Source organism: Electrona antarctica (genome assembly GCF_951216825.1).
Source record: "Electrona antarctica genome assembly, chromosome: 1".
Taxonomy (NCBI): domain Eukaryota; kingdom Metazoa; phylum Chordata; class Actinopteri; order Myctophiformes; family Myctophidae; genus Electrona; species Electrona antarctica.
Window position 1 is genome coordinate 12,671,769 of NC_136806.1, and position 21,998 is coordinate 12,693,766.

General features: G+C 44.3%; 1 protein-coding gene across 3 annotated transcripts in view; it reads left to right on the plus strand.

Moving 5' to 3' along the window:
- Positions 1-21,760, plus strand: part of LOC306932691 (collectin-12-like) — a 56,263-nt gene extending 34,503 nt beyond the window's left edge. For all 3 annotated transcript variants that reach the window (XM_079514586.1, XM_079514585.1, XM_079514584.1), the window contains 8 exons: positions 7,437-7,559; positions 12,479-12,565; positions 14,902-15,945; positions 16,742-17,572; positions 18,274-18,416; positions 19,061-19,170; positions 19,888-20,030; positions 20,379-21,760. In XM_079514586.1, the coding sequence (XP_079370712.1) occupies positions 12,490-12,565; positions 14,902-15,945; positions 16,742-17,572; positions 18,274-18,416; positions 19,061-19,170; positions 19,888-20,030; positions 20,379-20,398 (2,367 nt within the window). In that variant the 5' untranslated portion in view covers positions 7,437-7,559; positions 12,479-12,489 and the 3' untranslated portion in view covers positions 20,399-21,760. The remainder of the gene's footprint in view (positions 1-7,436; positions 7,560-12,478; positions 12,566-14,901; positions 15,946-16,741; positions 17,573-18,273; positions 18,417-19,060; positions 19,171-19,887; positions 20,031-20,378) is intronic.
- The last annotated feature ends 238 nt before the right edge of the window (positions 21,761-21,998 follow it).

The following is a 21,998-nucleotide window of genomic DNA, read 5'->3' on the forward strand; positions in this document are numbered from 1 at the left end:
GACTGTAGTTTGGAGTTTATAGAGGTGCCCCTTCTATCTACTCAAATTCAACAATGTCAGTGTGGTCTTAAAGGACCACTTCACCACTTTTCAACCTACAGTATCTTCATATAATAATCATGAAGATACTGTGTGATACTGTGTCTCATAGGAGCGCTGTGGGCAGTTCAGAAACCCGTCCACCAGTGCCATCATCGATGGGGAATCCAAGCTAATAGAAACTGCAGGCTTTCTAGTCCTGAAAACAGAAGCCATCGTTCTCGCGATACTATAAGTCTAAACATTTTTGTAAAAATATATTGTTTAAAAAAATAATCTGCCTAACGATGATGTCACTGGTGGACGGGTTTCTGAGCTGCCCACAGCCCTGAGACAGACTGAGTTGAAAAAAAAAATCCTTTTTTCACCAAAACATGTCTTTTTAGTATTCAATTGCCTTCCTTGGTACATTTAGTTTGACCCACATTGGTTTGTCTGTAGCATTGTGTTTTGGTCTGCTCTGAAGCAGTTTGGTAATCATTTTAGCATGAGACGGATTAAAGCAATTACAAAACCGTGTAATTACTATAGCTTTATGGGACAGCATATCCCTCTGTAGACAAATGTTGGTAGCAGTACAAGAAAAGAAAAACAAAAAAAAAACCCTAAAAACGAAACACATTGTTAAAACGCATGTTTCTTTGGGGCAAAAGTATATGAGAAGGGCAAAACATTTCCATCGTAATTCCAGCATAGATGTTCTAATCTCACTGCCCTCTCTTTCCAGTCTCCGTTCTCAGGGCACACGTACAAAAATAAAGCACATCCCTTATAAATCACCTTTTAAAAGCCAGTCGAGTACGGTATAGCTGGCCGCTGGTCCATGTGTGACCACTGAATAGCTTGTGCCTGTGTGCAGGTCTTTGTTTTCTGAAAAACCCATGTTTCTATGTCAGTCGTTCTCAAACATTTTCATGTCAAGGACCCCCAAAAAATATCTGCATTTCGGCCACCGACCCCCATCTGAAAATGTGTTGTTCCAGTGTCACCCCCCCCCCCCCAGAAGCAAAGATTTGAGTTAAAAACGTTCGCTCTGAAAGAATATATATTCAAAGATTTGCGCCACAGCCCACATGTTCAACAATTTTTCAAAAATAGCAGATCTACAAGCTAGTGCCGCGCTACGAGCTTGTAGATCTGCTATTTTTCAATAGCTAAAGTATAACACGATGCTTCAAACACAGTACACTTCTTCACACAGCGTTGATCGTTGTCACTCGCCAAAAAAAAAAGTCAGATCTACAAGCTTGCTGATTTGGGTGAGCAGCACCACTGTATGACTGTACATAAATCAAGCATGAACCATCACAGTAGGCTACTGTATATAACAGTGTTTAGCGCTCGGCACAAAAGCGCTTTACACAAAATGTGATCTGTGGTCTGTACAGGCTTTCTTTGTGTTGCCATGGAAATTTCCACTGCCAGCCACTCCGTGAGACTGGGCAAGCAAACGGTTCCTATTGCAGGTACATGGAGTGAAGGAAAAACTGCAAGGAATTTTCTTTGACCGACCCACAGAGTCCAAATTAAATACAGCTGTTTTACATACACCGGGGCAGGCAGAAACAACTCTCTTTCTCGCTCTCCTTTCTCTCGCTCTCCTTTCCTCTCTCTCTCTCTCTCGCTCTCCTCTCTCTCTCTCTCTCTCTCTCTCTCTCTCTCTCTCTCTCTCTCGACCACGCTCTCTCTCGCCCACGCTCTCTCCCTGACACACACACGCACACACACACACACACACACACACACACACACACACACACACACACACACACACACACACACACACACACACACACACACACAATGTTACAGGAATATTGATTTAAATGATCTCCGTACTGTACGTGACCTCTTAAACAGAGGGCTACTTCTTGTGCCAGAGGTAAGAGAGAGTAGAATCCTCGATGACGTGTCTTACTTGTCTTCTGTACAACACATACAGTATAATAGTATGTAAGTAGCACCTTTAGCCATGCCCCAGCTCATTGTAGGCTTTTCTGCTATTTATTGACCTCTGGGGGATTGCCAGGCCCGCTTCCAGCTTGTTGATTGGGACACCCTGGCTGAAGTCCAGACGCAGAGCTCTCAAGCTTAAATCCCCTGCATGCGCTGCCTGTACCATACCATGTTGGTTTGAGCATTGTGCCTCTTTCACATAGCTTGTCGTTGTGACATGTAAATTGTATCAGCATGCGTATTGGCCATGTGGCATGTTCTCCACACACATTTATTTTTATTTTTTATGACTATACTCAATTTCACACCTGCGTGTCACACATTGTTCTCCTCAAAACTTTAACATCTTTCAAATCTTTATTCATACTTTCACGTATACTTGACTAAGAGATGCTTGCCTTTTTTTCTCCTCACAATTGGGTCTTTATGCCAATTCGGTCACGTACTAACCACGCATGTTTGTATCCTGTTGCACCATACTGGCTCACTTGCCGGTGACGAGCCCCCACTGGTGCGTATAGCGTATAGAGTATTAAAAGGATAGAGACTGAACCGGAGCGATAGCCCCACCCCCCCGCTATTCGTTTCAGTGAAAGTTGCTCAGTGGCGTTTTGAAGCACCCGGAAGAACCGTCTACTTCCGCATTTTTTCGATTTGGGCACCAAAATTTGGTGCCCAAAATGCGGATGTGCAAACGCGCTCAACGTTAAAGCCCGCAGCTGCACGGGGTTTCCTCGTCATAACTCCACGGGTCCGCCTGCAGTCCCTCCTCTTATCACTAGGGCCCAGTGCTTCAACGTTGGAGAGCCTCACTGGGGCCTTGGTATAGCGTCTCCAACTCTCCATACTACTCCTTCTCTTCAACATTCCCCAATGACCCCCATGTGCCCCGCCACCCAGCCCATAGCCTAGGAGTACGTACAGCGACAAATATCAGCCTCCCCCCTCCCGATCACAGGCTAATTGTGTTCGGCTATGCCAAACTAGATGCACCCCGAAGCTGAATTCCAATACCCAAAATCTTGGCCAGTCGCTCACTCACACTTAATTTTGTTAATTGGCAGAGTTCAACCTAGCTGTATTTAGGCCACATATTTAAAGTCCTCCATGTAAGTTATGTGAAGTCCACAAGAATAACATTCTGGAGTGAGTGAGTGAGTGAGTGGTGGACACTGGACATGCATACTGTCTAAGACTCTATAGGCTACTTTACCACTGCACCACCCGAGTGCCAGTGGCGGTTAGAGTGTTCCACGGGCCCTGAGGCGAGATTGACAGCCCGGGCCTCCCACCCCTCCCCTGCTACTAGACAGCCCCCCCCTCCCCACACCCCCGCCGAACACCGAACGGGACCGTAAATACCACTTCGGACTAAACCCCTCAACGTGGCTCAGTTGCAGCATACCTTAGGCAATGAATACACATAATGTAGCCTCACAGGTTGCATATCGGAAATCACGTTACATGTCGAAATGGTAAAAAAAAAGATGGGTTTGTCTATCAGTGACACCACAAAATGGCAGCCACTGCTATGCCCTATAGCGCTAGCCTATATACAGACCTCTGGAGAGCTTCGGCCTTATAATGCTTGTTACTTCAGTGACCCGTTAAGATAAGAACAACAAACAATCGTTTGGACCCATTGATTCAATAGCATGTTTGGTACTACCACTCAGTTCGGTCTACGTGTGGTCCTGTACTCGTAGAATGCCACCATTCACTCCAGTCTTATTTTGAAAGCCGTTTCTCTCGGAAACTGAGAAACAGGAAGTGATAATCGCTATGCAACAGGTCCCGCAAATGTTATTTAATTCTCCACACTGGCCCGCAAGCAGTGGTGGAAAAAGTACTCACATTTTGTACTTAAGTAAAAGTACCAATACTGCAATATAGAGATACAAGAGATACAAGTTTATGGAATTCAAAATGTAGGACTTGAGTATAGGGATCAAAATGTACTTAAAGCACCAAAAGTAAAAGTACTCATGCGGAATGTCCCATTTCATGTTTTGAATGCAAATCTTTTGAAAATAGCAGATCTACAAGCTCCCAATGTAAGTAAATGTACTTAGCTACTTTCCACCACTGCCCGCAACATGAGGCCCTCAGTACACACAAGGACAACAGTTCCCCCCCCCCCCCCCCCATATCCATGTCCAGGGCCGCGGCTGGGCCCCTTTGAGGCGGTCAGCCATGATGTTTTCACAGATGTGTAGGTCCAAGGGCGAGAGGCCAAACCCTCCTTCACCCCCCTGGTGGTCTCTGGCCCGCCCCTGGCGAGAGGAAGAGGACTCTCCCGTGGCTACAGCCTCAGCCCCCTAACCAGGGAGGACATGGTATCGCTGCAGGCTAGCTGGCAAAAAGCAAAGGGGACAATCTGGAAATAGAGCAGGGCTGGCTCTGATGCTATTAGGAGGAGGAAGTCGGGCAAGGATGTTGAGTCCAGCTGTGGAATGTTTGAAGCCTCGATCTCTCTCTGCTCTTGGAAGACAGAGGAGGTTTATTTAGCACCGCGACACCCAGAATACCACAGGGCATGATGCCAGTCTCATGCCCACATGAGAGCATACATGCATGATGCTGACGTCCCTTCTCTGTAAAGACGTCAGGTTAAATTACATTGGAACTAATGAAATCACACTTTAATTTGCTATTCACTATTTCACTATTTGGTCACACAAACAAACTGAAGGAAAGTCCCTGTAAGTTATTTTTCCCAGTGTGTGCATCTCTAGAAACGCAACGGTCAGTTATCTGCACCTCATAATATAGTAATTTTTTTTCAACTTAAATTGTATTCATTTTTCATGAACAAGAATAGACATACAGAAAGCAATAAGACAAACAATTGGACATTACAGTATGTGTCGCCAGGATAATAATAAAATGGAAACAATATATGAACACACACACACACACACACACACACACACACACACACACACACACACACACGCACACACACGCACACACTCACACAAACAAAAGTAATATTGGACAATAAAGTACCGTATATAAAGACAATAGATAACAGATATCCCATCTATGTGGTTACTCCTTAGAAATGTAAGCATCTATATGTATCATATAAACATGGGTATTTGTTTCAAGGATTCAACTGCATCATATAGTAATTTGATGTCAAATGTTTTTTTTACATCATGAAACAACTTGTTTTACTCAAAATCAGAAATCACAGACAGTACAGTACTGGTGTTTTCCATGTGGACAACACAGAAAAACCCCACATTTACCCTTTAAATGCCTACATTGCATATGGTTAAGGACCTTGACTGACTGGGGTAAACAACCAAATTGCCCAATTTTACAAGTCTGTGTAAAACATGCCCTGCGTGTTTCACATGGGAAAAGAATGCTAAAGTCGCACCTTATCCCTGCCATTACCATGACTGGGTGATTGTGATGAATAGAAGATATTTCTAAGACCTTTGAACCATGCAGTGTTTAATATGTTCATTAGAGTATCATGTTATTACAGCAATTACAGTGTACTTATGATCTAGCACTATTGCTCTGACTAAAAAAAATAATCATTTCCATTTAGTTCCGTATGCAATATATAATTCGCAAACAACACGTTCAGACTCTTTTGGCTGCGGGCATATTCCACAGCAAAAGTTCAAGCCAAGAGAAAGTGCCTCTTATTGCCTGTCAGGGGTACCAGCTGCTTGATGTTGATCTGCTTGCCAGAGGCCACGGGGTCATTTCTCATGAAGTCAAGCAAACTTCCTGCATGGCCCATATTGGAACCCGTGATGTTTTAGCATTGCAACATAACATATGGAGCAGTAGGTGGGTTTCTGTTTCAGAAGAGTTCTCGACCCTCTACCACTGAGCGCTGTGCAGCATGTAGACCAGTGGTTCCCAAACATTTTAGCCTTTGACCCTAAAGACAAATTAGCCGAAAAATATTAGCTGAAAATATTTTCTGAAAATAGCCGATCTACAAGCTCACAACGTGCCGCTTCGCGCCACGTTATTAGCTTGTAGATCGGCTATTTTCACTACTGCTAGGCAGATGTTTAATATTTAAAAAAATATATATATTTCGATTTTTATTATCGTGAGAACAATGGCTTCCATTGCAGTTTCTGTTAGCTTGGATTCCTCATCGATGATGTCACTGGTGGACGGGTTTCTGAACTGCCCACAGCCCTCCTATGAGACACAGACTGGTTTCTGAACTGCCCACAGCCCTGCTATGAGACACAGGCTGGTTTCTGAACTACCCACAGCCCTCCTATGAGACACAGACTGGTTTCTGAACTGCCCACAGCCCTCCTATGAGACAGACTGGTTTCTGAACTGCCCACAGCCCTCCTATGTTTCTGAACTGCCTACAGCCCTCCTGTGTTTCTGAACTGCCCACAGCCATCCTATGAGACACAGACTGAGTAGAAAAAACTGGTGCTATTTGATTGCTACATGATTATTAGTGAGGACCAATTATATGAAGATAGGTTGAAAAGTGGTGAAGTGGTCCTTTAAACATTTGTTTTCTATGATGGAATGTCTTAGATTTTTATTTTCTTTATTCATGATATGACTTAGAAAAAAAATAAAAAAAATAAATTGAGAATGATTTTTGAAAATGTTTTGAAACAAAATGTAGGAAACAAAATAAAATAAAAGGACCCATACAAATGTGTCCGCGACCCACAGATGGGTCCCGACCCAGTGTTTGGGAACCAGTGACGTGGACAACCCAATGAGTTCACAGCTGAGGTAGTTTCAGGTTGGCTGCCAATGAGCAGTGACACAGAATGAGAATGGTGCCATTTTGTTTGGTTTTTGGCTCCACTGTCGTATGGCCAACACATGTGTTCTCTCTTTAATAGGACGTCTTTTGACTATTCATGAGGACAAATGTTTCCAATTGACACTTGGCTAAAGAGAAGCACAGTTTGTCCCTCTCGATGCCGCACTAGACAGAAAAGAAGAATATGAGATTTTTTAATGAAAACATTTGGCTTCTTTTTCGTAAACGCTTCTTAGGCTGTATATTATACACGGTAATTTAACTGACGGAGTGTGGAAAATGGAAGAAAATGGACCTGCATAAGAGTGCACACTGTCTCATGCAGTTCATTTAGACCTGATGCAACCTATACGTTGTTTTACCTTTGAATCCGGATGCTACCTCTGTGTCTCATTAGTTATTGCTATGCATGTCGTTTTTTGAATAAGAATTTTAAGTTTTATTTTATTCAGAAACCTTAGGTTAGGTTTTAGAAGCCTTTTTTTTTTTAAAGAATTGGCCTCCGGTCTAAATGGATTAGATTAACACAAAGGATTGTTTGAGTCAGTATTGCTTCTTAACACTGCAGTCTCACTTCAGCGTACAGTAATGTGACCTCCAGAGCACTATGCTTAACTCCTGTGAGGGTATTAATTTGTGCTACTGTGCTCTTGTGTTGCAGGAATCCAGGAGGGGACAGAATGTACAAAGTGTAAAAATGACTGGGCCTTGAGGGCTGCAATCGCACTGCTCTACGTGCTATGTGCCCTCCTCACCATAGCAGTAGCTGTCCTTGGATACAAAGGTACGCTCAGATTTAAGTCACCAATTACTGCAACAGCCACATATTTTAATGTGCTTTTCATCACATTTTTGCAAGGCACACATGCTTAAACATTCCAATAATTTGTGACCTGAAAGAAAACAGGCCTAGTGGCTAAGGCTCTTGCATTCATTCGATTAACCCCTACAGTGGTAGAAAATCAAAGTACAGAATAGCATTAAGACGACTGGTTTTAAGCTTAATCTGATTGTACACATTGTATATTCCACCTGGTTTAAAAAGTAGACCATCAAAGCAGCATGAAGGATTCAAGGATGTCTTTGTTCAAGAGAGCAGCCTGAAACAGCTGTGTTCAAACTCTGCTTTCACACGTGCAGAAGTTATCTAGACATTATACAGCGGCAGCTGCGGCGCTGTATGTGAGCACAAATGACTCAATTATGACCTGACATGCAACAGACTTGAGTCTGCCAGCTCCTTATTAATAATAAGTCGGTGTAATGTCCGACTACGCCAGACGAAATCTAGCCTGTTGAGTGTCTAAACAGAAGTATTGCTATTTGGCGGAATTCAGTACCACCCAAGGGAGTCACACATCTGTACACTCCCGTGTTGTGATTGGTCGAAAAAGAGAGTTTCCGGGGGAAGTATATACGAAGTCTTGCCCATATAGACACACTCTCGCTCTGCATTGGGTGGTTAATCGTTACCAGGCTATTCTCCTTGGAGATGAGCAAAGGCTATAGGAACAAGATTATTTTGTCCGACTGAGGCCCATCGGCTTAATGTGTCAATGAATGGACCAGGTCCAGTGAATTCACAGCAAGCAAGTGGGCATGTGGATGGGATTTCTATTGCTGAGGAGGACTTTGGCGCAAGAGATGCTGCAATTTGAACTTCCGTGATCAATGGCTAACACAAAACACCTCTTCCCTATACCGTAGTGAGGTAGTAATGCACTACTACTACTACAACCTAATTCTCATTTCAGACGGTCCCTATTCCCTACGGTCAACACATCTGTCTGAACTTCCAGTGAACATCCAATGACCTAACAACTCAGCTATCCCAGTGCTGTTATTTACAGTGTAGAGCTGCTGTGTATACAGAGTATGCGCATGCATAAAATGAGTGGCAAAGTGAGTTTAACGTAGTTTAACATTGTATAATGCAATCAGATAGAACTTGTTTGGATGGATGGGCTGTCAAGGCCAGAAAGCAGTTATTGCCACTCAGTGGGCATTCCTGCACAACTTCTATGTATGATGATGATGATGTCACGCGCATACCGTCTAATAATGGCATGTTTCTGTAAATGATTGTTTAATCAATCATAAAATATGTTGTCGATTGGATCCCCAAACACATGCTTGCCAGATTGAGTTCGGGACTCAGTGAAGAAAATACCTCACCTGGTTCAGCTTATTCATGACTAAAGCTTGCAAGCTTATCAAGATGTCTACGGATGTCAATGTTGAAAACTACATTAGGGTGTGGATGAGATGTACGTGCGTGATTTCTGCTTGTGAGTCGCCATGTGATGTAATTAGACCTTAATATGTGCAGAGAAAAACATTTTGGTTATATTTATGGAATACACACAACTCCATTACATGAAAACTGAAGATAGCACATCATAACACTGTCATTATATTGATACATGTGATGAAAATAAAAAATAAAAACCTTTTAGAGGACATATTTCTGGGCAAATTGATACTGCAATGCAATGTTTGTGAATTAATGAGTAGAAGAATAAACTACATTAATTTATCCTGCTGCTAATGTTGGTGATTTACTGTGCATCGACTCATATTAAGGTAAAAACAAAACTTTTGAAGTTGTGTCTTTAAGTGTACAATCAGTCGCGCAGATAGGGGGGGGGGGACGGGGGGATTCGACCCCCTCCGTTTCATGAGGAGGGGGGATTATCCCCCCCCCCCAAAAAATGCCTTGTACCGTGGCTGCATGCGTTTTGCTGTGTTGGCAGTGTTTTGCCCGTGAAATCTGTAAAAAAACCGCGGAAAATCTGCATAATTATGCACAAAAGTGGGGGGGATATCCCCCCTTCTCAAGAAGTTTTTCGCGCGCGCTTTGCACACGCAGATAGCCCCCAAATATGTCCCCCCCCAGTTATAAAATGCTATCTGCGCCCCTGTCTACAATTAATGCTTTGGCAAGTGCAAAATAGTCGAGCATCACATAATGCATATTGGAAGCATGCCATTAATTAGTTCCTAAGGGCCTTCTGAATGGCATGCCCCAAGGCCATGCCTGTCCCCTCTCCCTCAGAGGGAGTCTGATGTTAGCCTTGTTACTGGCAAGAGAATAGACGCTAAACCCAGCCAAGTGAGGAGAATTCCGGCATCTCTTGAGTTCTACCACTTGAACACTAGACTTCCTAGTTGACAGAATACCTTGTTTACTCTGGGAAGAGTTGACATTTTTCAAAAGATTAACCATCTCCAGAGGAGACCCGACAACACATTTCTTATACAACATTATCCTTGTTGCAACATTTATACTGTTTCTGATCAGTCTTAATTCAAGTTGTTTGACACATGGCTGCAGCGTTCCACTGAAACAGGAAGCCCTTCCAAATGCTATCATGCGTGGCCATCACCGTGGAATGTATTCTCAGCATCAGCCCAGCTTAAACATCTCTAAACAGATCATAATAAATTACGCTGCAATGAGAGGAACCATGTTCCATGTTATGGCCACAAGTATAAGCGTGAAGACATGAAACTCATCCCAAATACTTAACAAGTCATGTTGTGTCAGCCATGTCAATATCGTTGGCATTGTTGTGGGTTCGGACTTTGGGGCAACTGTCGAGCACATGATGCTCTTGGCTAGCGTGGAGCCCATGTGATTTTGATGGTTTGAGTCTAATGTCTCCCAGATGACCATGCAGCGACCACCCTTGCTTAACAACCTCAAGAGGAGATTTTATGGCTTGGTAGCAATTTGTTGTCTCATGAACCACAGGTTGACTCACAAATGGCCGCAAGTGTCCAAAATAGTCTGTGTTTGCATTAAATCACCACAGACTGGGCTCCGTGCCTGTCTTTCAAATCACTCACAGTAGAGTATGCCGTATGCACCGCGCCTCGCTATCAACACACACTAGACCACAACTTTCACAGCTCATCCAGCTGTTTGACAGCGTTGGCACGAGGTCCCACTTCCCCCGTGGTCACTCACTGCTGTCTTCTTTTGTTTTTCCTGCTGTGCCCCTCCATTTGTCACAGACAGAATGCTTAATCACTCTCCAATTATGCTGTAGAATCAGAGCTCATTCAACTGTATGCTAAAGGAAAGCTTATTACCGGTATGTGTGCAACTGTGTGCGGGGTGCACATGAGGGGGTGGTGGTGGTAGGAGGTGGGAGTAAGAGTGAGGGGTTGATGGTAAGAGGGAAAAAATGGGAGAAAGAATGTTACATGGATGTCAAGAGGAGGGGAGATTCTTGTGAGTGATGGAGGGTGAAGGAGATGAAGAGAGATAATAGTATGTGAGAGGAGCAGAGGGTACGTGTATATTATGAAGGAAGGAGTGAGGGCATCCAGAGGAGAGTGTACACCAGTTGACCTCCCATGTGCAGTGTCCCGCTGTAGACTAACACAGCCTTTTGAAACAGACCCCTGTGTTTTTTGTTTTTTCCCGATAGCATATTATTGTTTTTGCTGCATCTGGAATGATAACAGCAAGGGCTGTCCATGTTTTCCAGTCAGTGTTTCTCTTTTTTTTCAGCCCCATGCAGATATAGGACAATATAAACTTTGAAGAGGAGTCGGAATCACTCGATGCAGTTGCAAGGAGTGGGGAAAAAAAGGGATTTGAGCTTGTTTGGCTAAGGTTTTGTGTGACTCACAAATACCTATTGCTTGATGTATGCGTTGTTTGTTGAGTAAGTGAATTTAGCTGAATGCTGCTGGAAGTGACACAGTTACAGTATTACAAGCAGCTTAGGAAAGGATGATCTGGTATTATTCTTTGGACCTTGGTTTTGCAGAATGAACACCAGCGCCCTCCAGTGTTCACTGTTCAAAATCGCCAGATGTCCTCTTCTTGCTGCTATAAGATTCCATCCCATCAGTCTGTGTGAGACTGAGTTGTGGGTATTGGATATGGCTCAAAGGAAAGATTTGTTGAAAACAATTTGGACGGCTGCTATATTATATGTTTAACCTATTGTAGCTTGGCGAGTCAATACAATACATGCCCTGCAACCCACATCACTGATTCCACTCATTATGTTTAATTATACAAAAATAGGAATTTAAAAAATTCCAAAAAGGTACCACATCCAAAAATTAAACAAACAGCCGAAGGCTGCATAGCAGAAACACGTAAGCATTCCTTTTTGGTGTGTGCCAATAAAGAAATGGAAACGTGAGTACTTTGTCCGCCGTTTGTTTAAGTTTTGGATTTAAATTCCTATTTTTTGATGTATACTGGATTTGGGTTTGGCACTCCACTGAAAACCATTGCTGATGCGCAACCTCTTTTTCTCATTTATGTTTAATTATGTTTTCCATAAACCAGGTACAGATAAATATACTAATAGACAAGCAAACATATGTAGCAGACACACAGAGGAACAGGATAGTGCACTGTGCAGTAAACACCATAATAACATGCTCTGCAGTATGGAGTAGAGAACCCCCACTGAAACTCATATGGTCAATAACAGGCCACATTCCAAAGGAAATGCATTTCCTGTTAGTGTCTTAGTGTTTTAACAGTGAGCTTACATCCGTGCCCTTAGCACCTGACATGTGAAAGGAATGCTATGCTGAAACTATCATTCATCAACAATGTATATTCCATAGTCAAATCTTCTCTGGACATGATTTATTTTACATTACATGCATTTGTTCATAGTTTACCAACAGACACCTCTGCTCTGACCCTTTCCCCCTAATCTTTCTTAGTGGTTCAGAGGATGGACAATGTTACGGAGGGCATGCAGAACTACAGAGGCAAGATAAATGAGGTGGAGACAGGTCTAAAGAAACTAGGTAAGTTATATTTTTGTTGTTAGTTGTTTAGTTCTAATCATAGTTTTTATTTGTGGTTGCTGGTCAACTATTTTTGAATTGTAAGTGTGCTGTGCATGGGGCGGCCATTGCTGAATGCCGTCTGGGAATCTGAAGATCCTCGGGTCACCCTCGGCCATGTCAAAGTGTCTCCTAGTCGGGGAATCTGAAGATCCTCGGGTCACCCTCGGCCATGTCAAAGTGTCTCCTAGTCCTAACTGCTCCCCAGGAGCTGTATGAATAGATCCTCGGGTCACCCTCGGCCATGTCAAAGTGTCTCCTAGTCCTAACTGCTCCCCAGGAGCTGTATGAATAGATCCTCGGGTCACCCTCGGCCATGTCAAAGTGTCTCCTAGTCCTAACTGCTCCCCAGGAGCTGTATGAATAGATCCTCGGGTCACCCTCGGCCATGTCAAAGTGTCTCCTAGTCCTAACTGCTCCCCAAGAGCTGTATGAATAGATCCTCGGGTCACCCTCGGCCATGTCAAAGTGTCTCCTAGTCCTAACTGCTCCCCAGGGGCTGTATGAATAGAGCATAGCAGTGGCTGTGGTTTTCTGGACCCACTGAAAAATCGGCCATTCCCCAGCGAGCACGGTCGGGACCTGGATTAATTAGTGACGTCTCCATTGTGGCCAGATCGAGTCAAACCACGACTAGTCGGATCTGGCCCCAGAATATCACCTGATTTCAACCAACATAAATTCTGCCCACTAAGACGGATGTCTCTGGATGAATCAGAGAGTGTCCAATCGAGGCCAGATCAACTTAGGTCATATCATAACTGGTCAGACCTGGCCCAGAATAAGCTGTGTTACTTCAACTGGTGAAGACGTCCTGGAAATGACTAAAATATCATCCCCATATGGGTTGTGATCTGGCCTAGTCCTGAACGTCACCGGAGGACGTCATCATAACGTTATCATGACGACATTTGGCTTGCTGGGTCATTTTCTCCATAGAGATTTATATCAATTGTTTTAAGCCTAGAATCCAGCCATCCAGGATCCTGGTGAGTCATGACCATAAAACCATTGATTCGGTGAAAAAATGAAAATGAAAAACGCTAAACAAAGGCTATTTATTCAATGTAGTGTATCATAGGTCTATAATTATTATTATTATTTTATTATCCCCCCCCCCCCCCCCCCCCCCCACATAATCAAAGGTTTTATGGTCATAATTCACCAGGATCCTGGATGCCTTGACTCTAGACTTATTAATAATTCATATAAATATCTTTGTAATGGCAGTGGTTTTCAACCCTTTTCATAGCAAGGCCCATTATTTATCCGGCATTTGAGTCACGGTCCACCTCTCAGACCCCAAACTAAAGAATATTTTGATGTCATTGGATACGATTTTGTCCACATTTGCACGCTGTATCTACGTGGTACCATTGGGAGAGATAACAGGCAAACGTCAATCAAAATAATAATTCTTCTAACTCTTGAGAGCGGGTCCATTTGGTTTCATTTTACGCTCTCAAGAGTTAAAGATCTATAAGAGCCCATTTGGTCACCAACTCTCCATCATTTAGCTGGGGACCACCTGGAACCCCCTCAAGGACCACTGGTGGTCCCCGGACCACTGGTTGAAAACCACTGCTCTATGGGAAAAAATGCATTGGAGAGTTTTCAGTGGGGCCAGAAAACCACGCCCACTGCTATTTATTGACCTTTATTTAACACATTTAGGACGATTCTACAAATGTCTTCTAAATCCTGACCGTTTTCACAAAAACCCTATGTTTCTATGTCAGTCTTTCTCAAACATTTTCATGTCAAGGACCCCCAAAACTATATGTAATTGGCCACCGACCCCCATCTGAAAATATGTAGTTCCAGGGACCCCCCAGAAGCAAAGATTTGAGTTAAAAACGTGAATATATATTCATTCAATGTGGTGCATATATATTGAATATATGCACCACATTTTCACGATTTAAAAAAAATAGCAGACCTACAAGCTCGTAGCGCGGCACTCTTGCAGATCTGCTATTTTTCAATAGCTAAAGTATAACATCATGCTTAAAACACCAAAAGGGGTACGGTTCCTGCCCAAAATGGATAATCAGGGAAGACCATTGAGAGATCATAATATTGGGGCTATAAAAAACACTGAAACACTGTCGATATGTGTTGCCTCCTCGAGTAGTGCCTTATATGACTCTATAGAGACCAGATTGTCCAGCGCTCTATATAGCGCCCAGTGCTACAATTAGGATGGGTGGACAAATTGTGGGGACTAAATCATCGCATGTTCTTTTGTATGGCTAACAAACGTGTATGTATTGTTCTATGTGCCGTCATCCTCCCAGACGATCAGGCTGGGGAGAAGTCAGACAATGCTACCAGTGAGTTCCAGACGTTCAAGTCAGACCTGCAGACACTACAGGACCAACTCAAAGACATTGCCGTGAGAGCTACCAGCAACCGGGCCATGCTGGAAGACCTTCAGGTGACCGGGGAAGATGTGCAGACTGGACACGTTTCCCTTCAGAGTGTCCTGGATGGCAACGCCGCCTCGCTGCGCGGGGTCAACCGGACACTGGCCTCGTACAGTAATGTCATAGACGACCTCAAAACGGATACGGTGCGACTCCAGTCGGATCTTCAGGGCCAGGCCAAGGAGCAAGGTCAGGCGCAGGTCGGCATCAACGCTCTGAACATCTCCCAGGCCCAGCAGCGCAACATCCTCAGCACCCTGCAAAGGACAGTGGAGGACACGGGCCAGGCCGTGCAGAAACTGAAGAACGATTACCAAGGTCTGCAGCAGACTTCCAGGCAGAACCGCGCTGATGCAGACTGGTTAAAGGAGAAGGTCCAGAACCTCCAAGTGCTGTCAGCCAACAACACAGTACTGGCCAAGTCCAATGGCGACTCCCTCGACGACATGGGATCTCAGCTCAGTGTGCTGGCCATCCAGATCCAAAACACCTCAACTGTCACCGAAGGACATGACCAGAGCATGCACGAACTGATGGACCGCCAGCGAGACCACGACAACGCCACATCAGCCAGGTTCGACGAGCTGGAAACACGACTGGACAGGCACGAGGGAGACATGGACCGCGTGACCGGAAATGTGAGCTTTGCCACGCAGCTCCTGGGTGCCATCAGCTCGGACCTCAACGGCCTGAGGTCCTGCGCGGAGACGGTGATACAGCACACCGAGCTGATCGTGGAGCTGAACAACAGCGTGGCTGAAGCCAGGTCAGACAGCAGTGAGCTGCGCTCCCAACAGGACGAGCTGACAGCTCGCCTGGACAAAGAGGTCAGCAGCCTGTCTGTGGTCATGGAGGAGATGAAGCTGGTAGACAGCTCGCACTCACAGCTAATAACCAACTTCACCATCCTGCAAGGTAAGAGTAAAGAATGTACAGGTGTACTCTTGTTACTAAAATCAGTCATTCTTACTTTGATTTTTGTTGAAGTATTACTCCTTTTGTAAGGGCAAGGATTACAGAACCTACAGTACAGTTGCTAGTACAGTACGCAATATTTTCCATTGTATGGCAATCATTGAGAAAGATGGTCCCACTCTCTACTGTGCAAAGCATCACTGCAGAGGGATTGGTTTAGTAGATCACGTTCTATTGAAATGGTTCCGGCCGCGATGCCCCACTGGCTCTTTCACGGTAACCATAGTCAATGTTACTCAGAATAGTCGTTTTATTTGTATTTCTTTGTTTTTACTTGAGTAGTTTTCAACTCAACTAATCTCACATCTACTTGAGTAATATTTAAGTCAAGTGACATTTCTTCTACTTGAGCAGGATTTTCTGTTGCCGTTACTCTTTCCACCTCTGATTAAGTAATCGGTTGATTTACACTGTTAAACTAAGCACATTCTAGAGTTTGAAGCTCACACAGTAAAATCCTCAGTGTTCATTTCACTGAATATTTGAATGTCTAGATTCACTTCACAGTGTCTAACCACTAACCAGACCACCTTTATAGTGGTACATCTTAAGGGGCAGTGTCCAACTTAAGGGCTTGAGTCAACCTAGTCATTAATGACCTGAATTTCAATCGTTACCAAACCACAACCATGAGAAGTCTGTGTTCACAGTGGTTTCAGCTAGGCTATTTGTGCTAATAACGCAATGACATTTTAGCACATCAGTGGTTGATACGTTTGAACGTTATGTGTTCCAGGTCCACCTGGTCCGAAGGGCACCAGAGGGGACAAGGGACAACAGGGGTCAGTCGGCCAGCAGGGGCTGAAGGGTGACCGGGGAGACAAAGGCGTTCCGGGAGTACCAGGATCTAGAGGAGAGAAGGGTGCTGCAGGGCTGACCGGGGGGGCAGGTCTTAAGGGAGCGCCTGGGGCCAGGGGTGGCCCTGGTCCTAAAGGATCCAGAGGATCGGGAGGCCGACCTGGGATTCCCGGCGACAAAGGTGAGCCTGGCGCTCCAGGGCTCATTGGAAGGGATGGACAACCCGGGCCACAGGGACCACAGGGGGCCCAGGGGCCCAGAGGAGCAGCCGGCGCACCAGGGGTGGACGGACCTCGTGGCCCTGTTGGACCCATTGGTCCTCCTGGTCCCCCGGGACTGCCAGGGCTCCCTGCGGTGCCTCCCCAACCCCCTCTGCCTCCCCAACTCCCTCAGCCTCCCCAAATCCCTCAACCTCCCCAAATCCCTCAACCTCCCCAAATTCCTCAACCTCCCCAAATTCCTCAACCTCCCCAAATCCCTCAACCTCCCCAAATTCCTCAGCCTCCCCAAATCCCTCAGCCTCCCCAAATCCCTGAGCCTCCCCAAATCCCTCAGCCTCCCCAAATCCCTGAGCCTCCCCAGTCTCATCAGCTACCCCTGCCTCCCCAGCCACCTCAGTCACCTCAGCCTCCCAAGTCTACTCAGCCCCCTCAGGCTGCTCAGCCTCCCCAACGCCCCAAGCCTCCACAAATCCCCAAACAACCACAAGAACCACAAGCCTCTGTGTCTCGACAGGTCCAGCCGCCTGTTGCTACTACCCCAGTGCCTGGTGAGTAAAGTTACTACGTATGGGTAAAGTGTATGTGTGCGTGTGTGAACTAGACCCAACTGTAAATGAAAGACAAATATGATATTTACAGTATACTAGCAGTTAAATCCTTGTTAACCAACAGTTGCCGAGCCATATGAGGCCCACACTGTAGGTCAGGAGCCTGTCACCTGCTCTTTAGCGGGATGACATGATGCTAGGATGTTACAGGGTCTTACCCCCCAACGTTTGATGCCGAGTGCCAAGCAGGAAGGCACTGGGTACCATTGTTATAGTCTTTGGTATGACTTAGCCAGGGATTGAACCCCAACCTCCCAGTCTCAGGGTAGACAGGGCAGATACTCTAACCACAAGGCCACTGAGCTGTCAAACAGAATACATATACAGTATACATGTATAAATAAATGTATGACCTAAACAGGATAAAGGATAGAAACATCTTCAGCCATTAGCCATCCTCCAAAGGGGATGGGTAGGATTGTATCAGCAAAGGACTAAACGATTAGAGAGTGACTCTATTTTAGAATAGATACTGTACACTGTACAGTACGGCATGGACATGAATGTGGATGGATCATTCAATCTCAGATTATTTTGGAATTGTTTTCCTTGTGGTACTAGGATGGAGGGGAAAAAAGCATATTCATTATTTTGCTTACTATCTTACTATATTGTATAACACTGTTAATTCATTTCTATAGGTTGTCCACCTCAGTGGAGAGGATTTGAAGACAGCTGCTACTACTTCTCCTCAGGTGCACAGAGACTCAATTACGATGAGGTCTCTGAGTTTTGTACCAACCAGACGTCCTCTATGCTCATTATCAACAACAATGGCGAACAGGTAAATTCAAGTGGACCAGCGATGATGACTTTCATTTCTTTACAACACTAGTTTGTTTAGCTTGTTTACTAATGATGATGATGGTAATGATACTACTACTACTACTATTATTATTATTATTATTATTATTATTATTATTATTATTATTATTATTATTATTATTATTATTATTATTATTATTATTATTATATTGTTATTACTTGCGCAAGCAGAGCGCACACGTACTGCGATCGGCTGCGTATGTATGTCGGTGTTGTCCACCGGCCAATAAGTATGTACTGTATGTATGTCGGTGTTACGTCCACCGGCCAATAAGGGACCTCCATTCTTGATGACGTAACTAAGGTACGTCTGGTGATCGGCTGGATATGCATGCATGTATGTCGGGGTATATGGTGGTCCCTTATTGGCCAGTGGACGTAACTACGGTACGTTTCAACTAAGGTTGGTATAAGGTCAATAACAGACATTAGTAGCAGTTCTTGCGCGCTATGCTTGCGCACAAGTAGGCCATTTATGTCCTACCTGTGTGCAAGGCGCAAGTTGGCACCTCGACAGAGTGCATTTCTAGTTATTATTGTTGTTGTTGTTATTTGAAAATATTGCAAATTAATTTCCATCATATAATGTTCCTCCTTCCTCAGCAATGGGTAAAAAAACAAATTCAAGGAAAGGGTTACTTCTGGCTGGGCCTGAACGACAGGGAGGAAGAGGATGTGTGGAAGTGGGTTGATGGAACGTTGCCCATCTTTACGTGAGTTAATCAGACTGTCTAAACCTAAAACATCCCTATGGCTGATTACCATAGCAGTGATTAAATCCATCGCTCATCCAATCAGTCAACTAATTAATCACCATCAATCAAGCCATTTCTTGTTGTTTTTTTTGTGGCTTTCGCCTTTATTTTATATTTTTTTATGGAGGGACAGACAGTAGGCTGACAGGAAATGGGGAGAAAGATGGGGGGAAGACATGCAGTAAAGGCCGTCGGGATCGGGAGTCGAACCCGCGGAACACACACAAGGTGCCTGGACCACTGAGCCATGGCCCAGGCCAATCAAGCCATTTCTAAAGACAATGTTCTAACTCTGTGGTTTTCAACCAGTGGTCCGAGGACCACCAGTGGTCCTTGAGGGGGTTCCAGGCGGCCCCCAGATAAATGATGGAGAGTTGGTAACCAAATTGACCCTTATAGATCTTTAACTCTTGAGAGAGTGTAAAATTAAAAATTATTTGGTTTCATTTTACACTCTCTAAATTGTTGTTTTTGACCAATTATAAGAAGTCTACACAATTGATCAACATTTTCCTGTTATCTCTCCTATGGTACAGCATGGACATGTGTACATATTATTTGTTTTGTTTTGGGTCTGCATGGCTTAATCTCATCAAATAGTGGTCCATGGCCTTGATAAGATATGAAAATGGGTTGAAAAGCACCATTCTTCTAACTCTTCTTCTACTGTTTTAGCAAATGGAAGCCAGGCCAGCCGGACAACTGGGCCCACGGCCATGAGGAGGGAGAGGACTGTGCCGGTCTCATTCACGAGGCCAACTGGAACGACTTCTTCTGCACTGACCGTATCGGTTTCATCTGTGAACGACCCTCTGACTGTTAGTACCCTTTCTACTGGGAAGCTTCATCTTTACAGTATATTGGCGTCTTCATTGTACTTACTGACTGATAATATGCTCTGGCTTCATCTTCCCGGATAAAGCCGCCTATAGACGGATCCACAGACACTGAGGGCTGCTGCCCTGTAGGCCAGCTGTATGCAATCAATGCTGCGGCGTCAAGCTGACCTCAATGTGACACCGCAGCATTGATTGCATGCAGCTGCGGGCAGCACGAATTTGTCTATATACCCATATCTGATTATGTAAATTATCTTTATTCTGTATGACCTGCATGCAGTTGTAAATAATGTATCTCTCTCTCTCTCTCTCTCTCTCTCTCTGTAGTGAAAGTACCAGTATTATAGCATTCATCATTGCACAACTGGCCTCTGGGAGAGAAGTCGAAGAGGAACAAATAGTAGAATAATGAAGGACTTCTGGAGCAGCTCTAGATCTAGTAGAGGACTCTGATAAAGCACTCATCGCAGCGTGGCCTACAGCATCACTGAGACTAGAGCGGGTCTTTGTTTCTCTGCAGTTCCACAAGACACTTTTTGCTTCAGTACAGTGCAAAGACAGAAAGTGCACAAATCTGCTTCCAGTGTTGCTCTGACACAATATTTGGACTGAAGGAAATATAGAGAATGTAGTCATTCCATTAGGCTATGCTAAAGCATTCTTTAGCACAGCCACACTTGATGTATAGTTGTTTGTGTAAATAATACTTTTCAAAGGACACAGTGTTGGTTGGGATAGTTTCATTGTCTAAAGCCCAACACACACCGTCTGTGAAGCGGGTGCGCAGCGACGCGGCACAGTATTGCCGCGTGTCATAGCCGCACAGCAACACCCACAGGACGCGGTGCGCTACCGCGCGGCTGGCCAGCCACGCCCACGGATTCCCGGATGGAGGCCGCGCGGCAACGCCTGGAAAAAAAAACAGCGGCGTATCGGAGCGTCAGGCGAGGTGTGAACGCGCGCCAGCGTGCGTCTGACGCCGCCGGTGTGGGATAGGTTCATTGAAAATAACGGAGGCGGCTGTTTTGACGCGTGGCGTTCACAGGCGGTGTGTGTTGGCCTTTAAAGTTCTAAAATCTGTACCTGTGAAAGATGTTAATAAAGTGGTACTTTTGTCCCAATGGCTCACATACATATTCAGCAATATGATCAACATAAATAAACTCTAGATAAAATGCCACACTAATAATATAATATGTCAGCTCTTTCAGTAATTTAATACATTCCAAAACTTAGTTTTTTATTATATATATTGTCCATGTTGAAATGACAAACCTTTTTTTCCATGAGAAAGTATGCTGAAAGTGAGCCTCAGTAGAAAAGGACTGTACTTTTTTATATTTTTTCTTTTTCTTTTTTTCCCCTTTTTTTTTACTTTAGACTGCCAGTATGAAGCTTATAAATATTAACCATACATTAACATTATGTAATGTCTGTGATATAGCCACCACAAAGTGATTTTTTTTCATTATGTTCAAATACAATATGTAAAAGATGTTACAGTTTTATATATATTTGTTTTTGCATAGTTTTAATCAATGGTTTATATGATTGACCTTTGTGAACCAGTTGATGTTTACCCTGCTCATGGTACAGAGTTCAGATGGTTGACACATCTGGCTCAGGAATATGATGCTGGTAATCAATTACCAGGTCCCCATGGACCAACTAAATACAGAACACTTATTACAATAAAATGGGAAACAAATGGTGTGTGTGTGTAATGTATGTGTGTGTAATCAACATATCCTGATAGCCTAATGCCATGTGGACTGAATACTTTTTTCCCACGTTTTTCTGCGTGCCTATGTCTGAAATAGTGGCTATTTCTCTTGAACCCCAGCATCCCTAATTCTGGGTGGAACATTCATGTGGCAGCGGTGGCCGAACGGTTTGCGGAGCGGTCTTGATACCGGAAGGTCGCCAGTTCGTATCCCCGGACCGGCA